The sequence below is a fragment of the Macrobrachium nipponense genome, chromosome 2, assembly GCF_015104395.2.
Source record: "Macrobrachium nipponense isolate FS-2020 chromosome 2, ASM1510439v2, whole genome shotgun sequence".
Lineage (NCBI taxonomy): Eukaryota > Metazoa > Arthropoda > Malacostraca > Decapoda > Palaemonidae > Macrobrachium > Macrobrachium nipponense.
Window position 1 is genome coordinate 106,203,137 of NC_087201.1, and position 15,475 is coordinate 106,218,611.

Consider the following 15,475-nt stretch of genomic DNA (forward strand, 5'->3'; position numbering starts at 1 on the left):
ACAGTACATAAATGTATATAATTGTATAATTAAGTGTACCTAAAAAGATAGATTAAATAACTAATAATTCATTTTAAGCTACGTATGTTGGTCTGCTATTCATGTTAATTAAAAGAAACGAAAAACAAAGTGACAGATACCATGGCATCTCAACTGCTTCTGAAAAGCATGTAGCACTGGAAAAATCTTCCCAGATAAAATGGCGCTTAATAATATCTGTATTCCCGTAAATCCCCTTAAAAATAGTTAATGAAAATCTCGACTCTGTAACATACTGAGAAAAGTGAACGACAGAAATTATGCCTTGAACGAATAAATGTGGGAGTGAAGGTTGCGCGCCAATATTCCATATGGTGAAATAAACCTCTTTTTCCGGTTGAATGGTGTTCTGTATTGCTTCGAGTTCTCAAAATCATGAATCCGATACTTTTAAATTAAAACAAATGCTCCTGACTACAGATTCAACTTTTTTCAGTACTTGCGCTACGTTGCTATAAATACCGGTGAAGTAATGGGGTGTGGAGGACGGAAATCTAATGTGTCCTGCTCTCTCTCTCTCTCTCTCTCTCTCTCTCTCTCTCTCTCTCTCTCTCTCTCTCTCTCTCTCTCTCTCTCTCTCCGCCTGGTTCCCTCGTTAATTCGAGTGGCATAAATCTTACGTGAAAAGTTTGTGCCTAGGTAACTACATTTATATCCTTTATTTATTGGTAATCTCTTCGAATGAACTTGTCTAGCATCTAGTGCCAATGATATATTTATTTGTAATTACTACGTAACGGGACAATTAACTGAAAAAATACCTGGCGATAAGAATAATATATTACCAAAATCGTATAATGACACCACAAATACCGGATTGATTTTTTTTTCACTCCACTTATTTATCCATTATCTATTATACCTATTTATCTGTTAATATAGCACTCCACTCTTCTATGGATACTCTTGAATCCCATCAAACGGCGATGAATCATAATGGAAATGTGATCTCAAGTTCCCCCAATAGTACAGTGATATTTTTCTTTCAAAGGTCAAGATTAACTGACGGGCGTTGCTTCACTTCTTGAAGAGACATATCAGGCAGTGACGTCATTCGGAGCATCACCAGGATGATCTTCATAGAGTGCTGCCCTCACGTGGAGGTTTAGGCTGTTGGTTTAGTCCGTTGAGATGTTAGCAATGATCGACCGTTGTTCTTTAGAGTTGCAACGGTCTTGCGAGAGAGAGAGAGAGAGAGAGGCGCACATCCTGATAGATAAACCGTTGCTTTCAGGAATTTCCATGTATCCTATTTGAATAAGAGTTTTTTTTTTCACTGTAAGTCTTTTAATAATTTCCCTAGAGAATGTCTGGCCAACAAGAAACGTTTCGTTCATGTTTTCCAGAGGCGCTTCACAAGTGTATTATACTATTACCCCTAAAGTTAATAACTTGAACCACTTAAGCTATGGAATTCTTTCTCAGCCAGCCTCTGCTTTAATGAATTCCACCGCTATCTTTCAGGTGAAAGGCGGAACTGTAGCCTACTATTCCTTTCCGGGGTTTTTTTCTGAAAAGGAAACGATTGTGCCGGCTTTGCCTGTCCGTCTGCACTTTTCCTGTCTGCCCTCAGATCTTAAAAGCTACTAAGACTAGAGGGCTGCAAATTGATATGTTGCTCATCCACCCTCCAATCACCAAACATACCAGATTGCAGCCCTCCGGCCTCAGAAATTTTTTATTTATTTATCTATTTTTTAAATTTAAGGTTAACGTTATCCATAATCGTGCGTCTGGCAACAATATAGGCTAGGCCACCACCAAGTCCTGGTTAAAGTTACATGGGCCACTGCTCATACAGCATTATGCCGAGACCACCTAAAGATAAATATGTTTTCGATGGCCTTGATTATACGATGTTTCTTCGACGCATTTTTTTACTTGTATACCTTGCGGACAACATTCGCTGGACAATGGTGTGCTTACGTACTCCGTCAGTCTATTTGCTTATGTAAATAGAAGTTATATTGAAAGCCGGTGATAGAGGAGATGAATTCAAACTTTTTCGAACTAACTCAAGCACTGCCATTGGTTTAGTTTTTCATAATGTTCTATTAAATAAACTCTTTAATTTAAATATAGTATTTTATGCACGTAACCTTATCCTATTTTTCAGGCTAACATTGGCATTGTTGTTGAAGAAAGCGTTTCAATGAGTCTAGAATAATAATGCCTGATATTCGACAGTAAATTTCTAGTACCTTTGTTAATTTTACTCGTTGCAAATTACCTGTTAACTGATTTTCAAAATTAAGTACAGTAACAGATGATACAACAGTAGTTGCAGTTACTCGGTCTTTCCAAATGTAAAATTAAGTAGCTCTGCTTGACTTAGTAGTAATGCAGAGCTAGTCAATATATGGTGTAGTTTATGGAGTTTGAAACTAAAATCCAAAGACGCAAGACCTTGCGCAGTCGCACCATGCTCCAACTCACAAAACTGGTAATGGCATTTTTTTATTATCCCATGTAAACGCATAATAATAATAATAATAATAATAATAATAATAATAATAATAATAATAATAATAATAATTCTCATTATATTTCCCACCGATTCCAGGACTGCAATGGAAGAAGACGCATCCTAACACGGGAGCAAGACAATTTGTACCCGTCAGCAATGATTTTGACTCGCCTGTCGTTGCCGGGGCGTTTAAACGCCTCGACGTAGACTCAGCGGAAAAGTTCAAGCCTACTAATGAAGGATTCCATCCAGGTGTCTTTGACCACAAGACAAAAAGCTGTGTCATAGCTGATGAAAATAAACCAGAGGATGATTATTATGTGAGTTTGTCGCACTTGTCTGTTACCAGAACTAGGGTGATGTAGAATGCTTTGCAGTAGGCCTATGCTCTAATATAAGATAAAAAGCACACTATTAGGAAAACATAGTAAATGAGTTTTCAACTTATGAATGGCCATGAGGCTGTGTGACATGCATATGAAATGAGAAAATGTATGTTTTCCTACCTGTGGCCGTTAGTAATTGGGAGACTTAATTCATCTTATAAATCTGAGGAGTTCAATCTAAAGAATGTTGTGGCACACACACACACACACACACAGACACAGACACACACACACACACACACACACACACACACACACACACACATATATATATATTATGATATATATATGTATGTGTGTGTGTGTGTATTATATATAATAATATATATATATATATATATACTATATATATATATATATATATATATGATCTGGGTGAAGGATCGGTTTTCACAGCAAGTTTACAGAATCATCATACTATCGCATAATAATCTGGTCATTTTGACTCGATTATATATACAAATGAACATGCGGCATATGCATCGACACTCCTTCCCCTTGTAACTCACCCATATTTGCGCTCTGTACTAAGTTTATTTTCCATTCTTTTGTACTGTTACTTATCGACTACTATTTTATTTCACTTTTGTAACTAAATGGCCCTCATCTCTCTCACTATATTGCAGACTTTTGCGTAATTCCCAGAAACCCTTCAGGAATATTTTTTTATATAAATTCATTGTCTTTAGGAATGGAGTTCATGGCATTTATTTTCTATTTTACATTCTTATATTTTGTTATGGGAAGTAACAAACAAAACCATCTAAAAGCTGAAATGGGCGTGGTTAGAATTTGGACAATTCCATGAAATAGTCATAGCGATGAAAAGTTACGAGTTCACACTGTCTGCAACTATGTTCACTTAAAGTCTACCTCAGATTCAAGTCGCCTGGGGCAAATCAAAGCCGAAGCCGAACAGCTACCCGTACCCTGGGAGAGATCAAATGCAGCCGTGGCCGAAGGGATCCACTGTTCTGTGTACAGTACAACACATGTCGCTCCATCCCTACTTTTCACCCTACGATATACTAATATATATATATATGTATGTATATATATATATATATATATATATATATGTGTGTGTGTGTGTGTGTGTTGTGTGTGTGTGTGTGTGTGTGTGTTACACTCAGAAATAGTCATAGCGATGAAAAGTTATGAGTTCACACTGTAACTATATTCACTTAAAGTCTAGCTCAGATTCAAGTATGTAATATATATATATATATATATATATATATATATAATATATATATACATAGTATATATCTCGTAGGGTGAAAGGTAGGGGTGGAGCCACCCTTTCGACCACGGCTGCATTGCTTTCGGTCAGTTACTTTTCACTGCCCCACACGACCCTGAGAATCTCGTGATGTGGCCATGCCAACTGGTTCCATCTTCCATTCGTAATTTTTCCTTTTGAGGTTGTCATAAAGCTTTGTATACCACTTCAGTTCTTATCTCATCGTATGTTACGTTTACAGAAAACAGAATAGCTTTCTCGGTTTAATAAGTATCATGTGAGTCTTTTATTATGATCTCTGTAATATAAATATATCTACTGAAGTCGTAAAGTTGGCCACTATTTTCCAGGTACTAACGAGAGGTTCCAGTATTCAGTTCGACTGGGTTCCACAGAAAGATGGCAACATTTCCACTGGGGCCATCCAATGTGGTTTCACCAGTGACGGAGATGCTCTGTACGTTGGCCGGTTCAACTGTGGCGGGAGACTCCTTTGTGGACGGGTAAGAAGAAACAACACTTGCTTGGTTGTTTGTTTTCCTTGGTTTTATAGTTGGTTATTAATAAATATCAGAATGAGATGCGTCACTTGTTTGTCTCTCAGCTTCAAATGAACATGGTTTCAATTACCTGCTTTATTTTTTAAATATTTTATGTTTGTAGCAGTGACACTGATTTCTATTATTTTCACCCCACTCAAAAGATGAATTGCAATTTGTTTTAGCTTGTAACACCACAGACTTGTAATTTTTTTTTTTTTTTTTTTTTTTTTTTTTGTAGCAGTAGTATTTAACCAACATGTCCCTGGTCTCTTTTGGGTGATCGAATCCAAAGGTCTATACACTAAGCCCCTTATTACCTTTATCACCTTGCCATTACATTGTGTAAACCAGCAAATCAACCAAAGTTTGGTCGATTTCAGAAGTCTAAAGTTTAGACGTAATCATAACACCAGAAACTTCCATGGTCAAACAGCCATCTGGAAAAAAAAATGCGGTACCGTATTAATAGCTACATGATACAAAATCTATTTCTTTTCGGACAACGAAACTATTAATTAATTGTTGTTTCGTTGCAAGGCTGTGATTACCACCAGAATACTCATCTTTAATGACGCTCAAATTAATATATTCGCGGACACCCATCTGGCAAGCAGAATACTTACTTATGATGTATTAACTCGCAATTCAAAAGCAGCGCAGTGAACGGCCAACCTTTAATGGATTCTAGTTTCTTTTTATGCGTCCTGAAATTGTTGAGTTTACTAGACGTAATTAGCAAATACGAAATAATTTTACCATAGAAATAGAACATTCAAAATGTCCCTGATCTCAGGCAGAATTGGGCGAAGTTTTGGGTCATATAGCAAATCGTATTGGTGATAGGGGCATGAAGTTATCTTTTGTCAGCAATTTTCCATTTGAAAGCATGGTTTAAGTAATAAACTGGTAGACCTTATGACTTGTTACTGTGTACCACTAGATCTTAGCGAGGCATATATTATATTTAGGCTTTTAGTGCTCTTTGAGGTTCGTATGCAAGAAATTCGAAAAAAGAAGTCGGGAAATTACTTGACAACGAAATAGGGCGTTTTGGTAATCTGCACTCTCAGTAAAATTCTAGCTTTTGCTGTATCTAAAGCTCAATGAAATATCAGTAACACAGTACTCTTATTTACAGATTAACCAAGACCTGGGGCAATGTGAAGTCACTGTCCTTGGAGAGCAGTTCGTGTCCAACGAATATGAAGTCTTATGCCTCAGAAGTGTCCCCATCGGTTTCACGTATAACAGGTTCGTTGTTTGATCTCTCTCTCTCTCTCTCTCTCTCTCTCTCTCTCTCTCTCTCTCTCTAAATAAATAAATAAATAAATAAATAAATAAATAAATAAATAAATAAATAAATAAATAAAGAAATAAATAAATAATACGAAAAACCTTAGATTTTTAATGATTCTTGCTCTGTAAAGAGTATGTAGCTGAAGTAATTTCTGTTTTTATTATGGGTGTGGGAAAGTCTTGAACGCGAAAGTTTGTTACGTACGTTCCATGAATATGTTAATGCTCTGAAAAGTAAATTTTACCATTGTAAAACGACTTACACAAAAGCATTACGTTATTTACAGCAGTAGTTAAATGTTGCCTTTTACCTTTGTGCAGAAAACCTGGTACTGTCTCAAGTCCGGTTTTCATACGTGACCTTTGCATATAGTTAACAGGAAACAAAACCGAGCAACCAAAGGTTGTAAATATCTCATCTCGGTCTGTTTTAATCATTTTAGTTTTTTAACGTGTTACTGTTTTTATAAACTTATTCACCATGAAATTACACAGTTTTCATTCTTTTCAGCCTGTATGGGCTTAGGAGCTCTCTCATTACTCCTTCAGTTTGCCATATGATCAGCAGTAAATTAAGGATCCAATCAAACGACAGCGGATCTCCAACTTTCACACCCCCGCCGACACCAGCCATCACAAGGACAGTCACGTCAAGCCAAACCAGATCCATCACGGTGAAGAAAGTAATTGATCTTACAAATGGCTCGTCTTCCCCACGGAGAAAATCGCCGAGCCCTGAGCCTACGCCAGTCATGGAATCAACGCCCCTTCGTCCAAAAAAGATAGAATTTCCAGTCACTCCAGACATCATGGAAACTCCAGCCACTCCCGCAGCTAATGACAGCTTGAAGTCCTCCCACAAAAAACAGCGAGAAAGCCCAAGCACAAAATGGCAGCGCTACGGCAAAGGATTTCGCTTAGTTCGATCCCCTCTCAGGTTTAGCCCACTGATGTAAATTGGTCTGCTTTCTTTCATACTGTTCTCTACATGTGTCTCTGATTTCACTTCTACTTTGGTAATGCAAAATAGTGAGATGTATTTTTCCGATGTGACTGACTTTGATGTCTGAAAATGTTTGGGGTGGAACTGATAATACAGTGAACCTTAAATCTTAATTTGATCTCGAATAGGAAAATATTTATTTATACTTGTACAAAAAACGGTTCAGATGAAATGTTCAATGAAAGACTAAACAAATCGTGTTGCCACATTATGTCTCATCCATTAACACAGAGATAACAAATGACCTACCAGAGGGTAGACTAACGATGATGGTAGAATTAGTATCTCAGTTAAGTATACTCAAATATTCTTTAAGCGTATGCTTGGTTTTATGATAATTGTCTTTGGCAGAAAATCCATTCATTCGAAAATGCATCGAGTATCTGATCAGACCAATTTGTTTTAAAAACGGAGCGCCATTCAGTATTTGCTTCTATTTTGGAAACATTTTTCTTTTAACGTTGAATTTTTATGTACAAACGGTGCTCATGTGCTTTTTCCATTGGTAACAATGAGGTACTCTTGAAAACTTCAATATTATAGTTGAAATACCAGAGTAAAAGTTCGTATCCTTGAGTAATAGATCAGGGTCAAACATAAAGGTTAATCAATGTCGAATCTTTTAACGATTTCGTGTTGATTGCAATATTGCCTTATTGCAACTAAGTTGTACTATATTGCAATTTAGTGTTCATATTCGTAATATATATTTTTACCTTGTACTGAAATTACAGTAATAAAAATATAAAAAATTGTGTGGATAATTGTAACCTTGCGGATATACTTTAGTCATTTCCAGTTTTCATAAAAGTTCAACAAACTGCATTTATCAATGTGAATCATAACGGATCTAAGTGGAGCCATAAGAGATGTTCTCGATCACACTTCGTTCTAGATGCCACAGTTATACTTGCCCACTGGTCCAGATTCATAAATGATTCACGTCATTCGTGTGTCGTAGCTACGACAGCAACAAAGTGTGAGTCAACAAAGTTAAGTCTACGCTGTATTTTTTAGGCCTTGTGTGGTCCAACTGAAACTTATCTAAGACTTAAAGAAAAAATAAAGAAGTTCGATGGTGGAATCTTAAATGGGTGTCTATTAGTAAGGTTATGAAGGTCACGGCTTTAATTTCCATCAAGAATAAAAAGGCTGTCATACGAAGCCTAATGATTTATGTGATGAGGATACTGCATTGGTTATTCATTCGTTATTGGAGGTTTCCTTTTTGCTGTTTTATTTATCACCACGTCTCTGTGATGCTTTCTCATTGGACTCGTACGTGCACATGGTACATGGATCGTCGTCCCTCGAGTGGTAATTATATGATGATGTTTTGAATACGCGTACAATTATTTACACCATACAGCTGCAGCGTACAATTCTGGATGACCATGAGAGAGAGAAAGTAGAACTTTAGATGATACTCTCGCGCATTTCCAGAATGTTTAACATTCCTGATATTCATCATTCGGATGATTTACGTAAATTGGTACCTCTTGCATTACTTCTCCGCTGGAAAGAAAAAAAAATCTTAAAGTTTGCACTGCTTTACCTTTGTCATAATGCTTTTTACATATTTTCGTAAATTTTCACATTAAATATAGGTCCACACCGAAACACTTTCTCACCTCCAACCATTATTTTTACTTAGGGGCCATTTCTATGAATAAGGGGCCGTTTTATCTAACAAAATTATTTTAAACTAATAAGCAGTCTGGTTAAGCCATAAGAATCGTATGTGGAGGCGTATTAGTATGTTCTTTGCTAAATCAAAGGCTGCCTGACACCTATGTCCCTCTTCCTTGATTTATTTCTTGATAATAAGATATTTTACAGAAATCCACCCGCACCGATTTTGTTCGTTTTGATCTGATAGTAAAAGCTGAATCATTACGGGTTTATTTTTGTATTCTGTAAATACTCATCACCAAAATGTGTTTCTTCGCAGTCATTTCCCAATGAAAACGAATGTTCAAGACCTCTAGTCTATGGCAACATCATAAATCCTTAACGAAAGCTTCGAAACAGCCAAAATAAGAATACCGCTATTCAAAATTCATAATAATCGTAGTTATTCTGTCATAAATGGACCAACTGCGATTTAAATCTAGAAAAAAAGAAGAAAAACAATTAAATGAACTTCATTCACATTTAGAGTTCAGATCAGTTTTGGGGAATGATTCGAGCCTCTAAGGACTTCTAGACTTCGAAAAGTTCCGAGCTTAGGAGTAGCATAATCTATTTGGCCGATAGAGAGAATCTCACAAGACAAGGCCATTTGAGTATTTTATTTGCCAGCAAGGAGCCTGCAGACCAGGCCAATCTCAATTTCTCTAAGGGACCACGTGAATACCTGCGGGTCAGGTAGACAAATAAAGATTTTCACAGTTTTAGATATTTTTAATGACAAGGTTCTGCTGAAGATTTCAAATCTTGTGCATTCCTTTAAAAACAGGTTTTTTATGTAGATGGTAACTCATACTTGCATGAATTCATTTCCTTGTAGGCTAGAAAGGGCCATTCTGGTTATGATTAAGTATGTTACTTAAGTGGAATAATGAGTAATTACGTCTCTTCAAGCATTTTGCTTGTTGACATGAAAAAGTAGATTGCTAGATTTCTTAGGGAGAAGAAAGACTTGGAGGAAACTAATCTTCAAAGAGCTGTATGTAGGTAAAATATACACAACAGAAAAATGACTGAACAGAGAACTAGCTCACGTATCATGTCAGATCAATATATCCTAAAATGGACCAGGCATCGTGAAAAGGAAGCTTCATTTTCCCTCAGATGTGTTTTCTCTTCGATTGTCAGCCATGGCGAATGATTTCTTACCTCTCCCAAACTTAGCAAATTAAATTATCAGTGGGGTTGGAGTGTTTAAATAAAATTCCTGTTCTCTCCAGATCTTATCATAAAAGGACGAGCAGCTTATGAACAGATGGAACATTCATTCCACCTGTTGGAGCTGTTGCTATACAGAATAAATGTTTGGACACATTAGGTATTAACCTTACATAGTAACCATTTGTAGTGAATGAGGAGAATATATAGTACTACCGAGAAGGAGTTTTGTTACCTATGAAACTTACTCAAATTTATGTTAGAGGAATGAATGGCTGTTGAATGTTGATGGCATGAAACAGAAAGAAGAGTATACAGTGCAAGAATTTGGAGGATCATTGCGTTTTGAGAGCGGAAATAGGAAGAATATCTTAAAGTAGAATATAACAAAACATTAAATTAGGTTAAAGAATTATGTATAAAACGGACAGGATTAAGAGTAAAATATTGTATTACGCTATCCTGGTTTACGTCAGCTGGATCAGTTTCAAAAGCTTCTGAAAAGCTACCAGAAATGGGATTTTCTTTTGCAATTGCAAAAGCAATAACGAAGATCTACTGTACCTATATATGATAGACAACTGTGAAAGACAAAGCAGAAGTGGTAGCAGAATTCAATACAAAAGAAGAAAAATGCGCTAAGATCAAGAAATAGGGTTCCTGAACAAAAGGTGTGTCATGAAATGATTGAATAAGAGAAACGAAGAGAAATTTAAATTTTGAGAATGGTTATGGAAAAAAGAAAATAAAAAAGTAAGGTGAGAATGCCTGGCATAAGTGGTAATGTATAGTAACGGAAAATATTCTTTCCAGTGCGGAAAGTGAGGCATGTTCATGAATATACAGATCAGATGGGAGAATGAATCGCATAGTGCAAAAGTGCGTCTGAGGCAAGAGAGATTTTGTTTTCTTTATCATTCATTTAGATTGTGAATTGCTTCGTGAGGGAATGAATGAATGAGGAAAATAAAAAGAGAGATCACACGTCTTGGTTGATATATTTATGAAAATCAGACGTGGAACGGCCGATACTTGCAGACGATGCCTGCCAATTTAAAGGCTAATTGCAAAGGGTCTTTGATGCGTTTGAACGTTTATTATTGAAGAGGTGAGTGCCAGGTAAAGTATTTAGTGCCAACAAAAGACCAGTGAAAAGTGATGATATATACGAAGGATGTCTGGCCTGGCATATGCCACAACATAATAAGTGCAAGTAGAGTTAATGTTCATATGTGCATGTATAAACAATCGACCTGTACGAAAGGAGTAGTATAAACCGGATGTCTTGGGTGCAAGAAAGAAAGGCTGGCTCGGACACAAGGCGGCTGAGGCAGTGGTTGGTTGGTCGTGTGGAAAGTCCCTTAACATCCAGGAAGCAGGAGACCTGTACAAGACGGATGGAGTTCTACCGACGAGGCTGTAGTAAAAGTGTATCATGTGTCAATAAAGTGCAAATAGCTCTGCAGTGGGTTTATCTCTGATTCAGCGGTTATTGCGTGAATGGGGCAGTGCCTGGTGAACTGTTTTTCTGTAAAGCCAATCCCATATGTGAAAATTATCATCACTGAGAAGGTATCCACGTATGTACGTACATATAAAATTTATGCAGTTATACTGTAATTATTATTTTTCCACATATATGAACTATGTCACCAATAAACAATTAAAACGTAATCTCATTATATATATATATATATATATATATATATATTATTATTATATTTATATTATTATATATATTACACATATGTATCTGTGTATTATATATCATATATATATATATATACATATGTATATAGATATATATATATATATATATATATATATATATATATATATATAGGTATAGTACATGGGATTATGAGAATGTGCCTATTGGTTCAATTCAGGAGTTCGGTTGCATCTCAGTTTGGTAACAGAAACATTGCTTAGTTATAAGGCAATGTGTTCTAACATTTATATACGTGTCACGAGGTATCAGATCTTGATACCTCGGACTAAGGCTACTACTTTTGCTTCTTTATAAGCAAGATCAAGGACGCGTTCGCTGGCACTCAGAGAGGCTTATGCCCTGAATTAGACTGAGGAAAGGTTACGTGAAAATCAGCGTTAGTGGAGCGGAGCTCTTTAAATGACGGATTATTATTATTATTTTAAGGCTTACTTGCCAGTAGACGAGAAAGAAGGGAAATTAAAGAGTTGGGTAGATCTATATATTTTGGTGTAACTTCTGAGTGTTTAATAATTTCATCGAGAGAATTTTGTCGATCTTCGAGTTTTTAAGTAGTGACACGCCCTTTCAAAGGTGTGTTTGCCCGTGAATTTTTTTCTAGGCAATTACTGGATTGGAAAATATCCATCTTTGGTCTTGTTTTATAGTCTAGGGCATCATTGTCTACTGACGACACAATCTAACAAAGTTCTTATACGTTGTTAGTTTGGTTTTTGGTTTAGAGTCAGCTGGCCTCATGCCACACTGGTACATGTCCTAAGTAGAGTAATGTGTGAAATGGAGTCTGAAACGTAGTGTGAACCTCCGGGCTCATCATGCCCCGCAGAAACAAAATTTGGTGCAATTTTGTGGTGCTAGTAACAAGTCTGATGTTTCATGAAAAAAGTAATAGCTACAACATTAATATATGTCACATTGGCGGAGAACTTGAAATCTACTAGGCAAAGACCAATTATAAAGTTAGGTTTATTGGTCTCATAGCGAAAAGTAACGGCAATAAGCCATGGCGTTCTTACCTGAACTGATATTGTCATCGAGAGGACATGTTACATAACCTTTACTTTTAGGTAAATTTTCTAACGTTACGAATATAATCTTTAACTGGGGAAGCGTAGTCGCTTTTCCATTTAAATTATTACAGATATTTTAGATAAAGCAAACAAAGAAATTGTTGTATGCGATGGTATTCAGAACTTATTGTATTCTGGGTCCCCTACAGAGAATTGCAAAAATTTGTTTTGGTCACAGGTGCCAACTTTCGTGTCGTCTCGCGTGTTTCCTACCCCTCAAAGTAGAATGTCAATCTCTTTCATAACACTTTTAAAACTTGAAATGGCACATCACAAAACAGTTTAAAATGTTATTTTTATAGTAAATAAATTAAATGTTTGAAAATATACAATAATTCTAAGTGGTAATAGCAAATTAACTTTTTCGTATCATCAAGGATAATACAATACTAATACTACTAATATCCTGAAGAAACTCTATTAAATAAAGTACATTGGATTTTAGTAATAGCTGTTAGATTATACAAAATACTATGTTAAAGTTATTGATACTTTCAATGGCCCTGCAGTTTTAAAAAAATCGAAACCCGAAAAGCGATTTTGAACGCCTCAAAATTCTCCCGACTCTTATCTGTTTTACGTAGAAGATGGCTGCCACCCACTGCAGTTGTAAACATTGAAACTTCCTATCTCATTCTCGTTCTCAAAATTTTCAAATCTTCCATTTCGCGAAGCTTTTCGGGTATAGTGAAGATTTGTGTGGTGAAAGGTGACATATAAATACATGACAGGTTACAAAGACTATAGTATTACTATAATCACGTGAGAGGTGGACGAACTGGTCTGGGATTGTCTTCACCTGTTGCTGTTTTAAACAGAAAGGAAGAGGACGATGCCTGTTTCACTGTCCTCATTTTATCTCCCACCCTTTATTTTTTCTTGTTTTCCGTCAATTTTAACTATTTCAACCTCTCGGAGTCTTCGTTAGGCATCCGCCTCTCTCCACCCTGGGCCTAGGCCTGGCTTAACGTTGGCTGAAGCCTAGGTTATTTCAGTCGCAAAATGGACCAAGAAGACGAGAATATTTCCCTATTGCTGAACATGGGGTTCCCCGATGTGCGGGCGATCAGACGGGCCCTCAAGATGAGCAATGGTGATGTCAATGAAGCTGTGATCTCCCTCACGGAACAGCCTCTGACATCCTACAACACAGTCGGTGATTTAAGGGATGTGGACATGACGGAATCATCTGGTGCACCTCCATCGTATGAAGAGGTAACGTTATGCTAGAGTATGGTTAGATAATGTAGGTAATCCTTACTATACCTAGGGTAGGTAAGTAGGTACGCTTCTTCAAGATTGTGTAAGCAAGCTTAGCCTATCTTGTACCTAAGTACTAGCAAGCTAGTAGGCTAGCTAGGTTAGTCTAAGACAGTGGTCCTTGGCAGAGTTACTTACTGCTTGTGTCCTCCCTTTAGCTGGGAGACAGGAATAGTTAGCCTATAGGGTAAACAACCGCATGGACTGGCCCAACTCACCGACGGTCACGGATGGCCACCCTCTGAAAAAGTTCTTATAACACGTCCTGACACCGGAGATGTTCATCAGTCGTGACTTGTTGTTGGTGAGAGACGCAGCTAAAGACCTAGGTCTACTCTCCTTTTGAAGTAGGATAAGTATTTTCTCCAAAGTGAGAAATTAAGGCCAAATTTAAAGGTTTAAACAGAGGGTAGTGAAAAGGGTGGGCAACGCAGTGCAAATTTCACCAAAACGCTGTCGAAGTTTTTACTTACGCTTAAATATAACTTAGAAGATTGACGCCATCTCGATGGTTGCAAAGTCACTTGTGTCAACAAACTTCCTATTTCCTGTGATAAATCCGCTCACCACTTGTACCCATAGACGCTGGGGCACTTTCATCACAACAATCGGAACACGGTTCCTGGCCACGACATTTTTAAGGAAACTACTGTTTTGGTAGAAGACGACGACAAAGCGTGCACTAGATGATTATTTAAATAAATAGTAAAACATCAATATTTTACATATTTATGATGATTAATATGAAATATTCAAATATTGAAAAAGTAACTTGATTCTGGCTCAAATTTAAGTAATTATTTTTTGGAATTAGAACGTTCTTTTAATCCTGTATTAGACGTCATGATATCTTGACTTTCGTACCTATTGAAAATGAATTGCTATACTCAACTTTCTTGCAGAACAGTTTACCAGTTATTCTTGCAGATTCTTATCAGCTATTCATGTAATTGTTATAATCGTAATGTGCATATATAGGTAGTATGTTTATTTTTTACTTTTTGGAGATATGAAGATGTTTTACTGTCGGATTACCGCCGTAGTGTGACGCAATCGCTTTCGCTCCCCGAGCCTCTGTCAGTTTTAGCACCATAAGAAATTAATGGGGCCGAATTTGTAATGACCAGAAAGTCGTTAAAAGAGGAAAGTTAGCATTGAGGAGCATATGTTTGGACTGAGAAAAATACAAATTTATACAATAGCTAGCTTGTAAAAAATGCTTGATTGCAAAAAACTTGATTGACAACTAAGCAGCATACCTACTATAGGTTTCAGAGACAGTGCAAGCACGTTTTTTGGCAGTATTTCTGTAACGAACACTCGTATCAGAACCGAGATTTTGCTATAGTGTATTACACCCAGTGCCGTAATTTATAAGGATATCGTGAATCACTAATCGTAAAGAATAACGACACTTGTCCTTGTACCAAGAAACAAAAACTCCATTATCCAGAAATGGATACGAACGCGTAAAAAGCTCCACCTACCCTCTCCCCCCCCCCATCTACCGCCACCCCTGTCCTTCTTCCTTCCTTCACCTTCCTTTCTCTCTCTCTCTCTCTGTTGCCAATTGGTATGTGTTCACCTTCC

General features: G+C 36.8%; 2 protein-coding genes across 4 annotated transcripts in view; both read left to right on the plus strand.

The window, feature by feature from the left end:
- Positions 1-7,716, plus strand: part of LOC135220890 (uncharacterized) — a 21,038-nt gene extending 13,322 nt beyond the window's left edge. For 2 of the 3 annotated variants that reach the window (XR_010315810.1, XR_010315809.1), the window contains exons 2-5: positions 2,603-2,826; positions 4,486-4,638; positions 5,816-5,928; positions 6,485-7,716. Coding sequence is in view for 1 of the 3 variants with exons in the window: in XM_064258500.1 (XP_064114570.1) it covers positions 2,603-2,826; positions 4,486-4,638; positions 5,816-5,928; positions 6,485-6,929 (935 nt within the window). In the remaining 2 variants the exon portion in view is untranslated. The remainder of the gene's footprint in view (positions 1-2,602; positions 2,827-4,485; positions 4,639-5,815; positions 5,929-6,484) is intronic. The other variant, XM_064258500.1, reaches the window with a different exon arrangement.
- Positions 7,717-13,211: 5,495 nt separating this feature from the next.
- LOC135221270 (ubiquitin carboxyl-terminal hydrolase 24-like) overlaps positions 13,212-15,475 on the plus strand; it is a 45,713-nt gene continuing 43,449 nt past the window's right edge. The window contains exon 1 of the mRNA XM_064259084.1: positions 13,212-13,840. Coding sequence (XP_064115154.1) covers positions 13,628-13,840 — 213 coding nt within the window. The 5' untranslated portion in view covers positions 13,212-13,627. The remainder of the gene's footprint in view (positions 13,841-15,475) is intronic.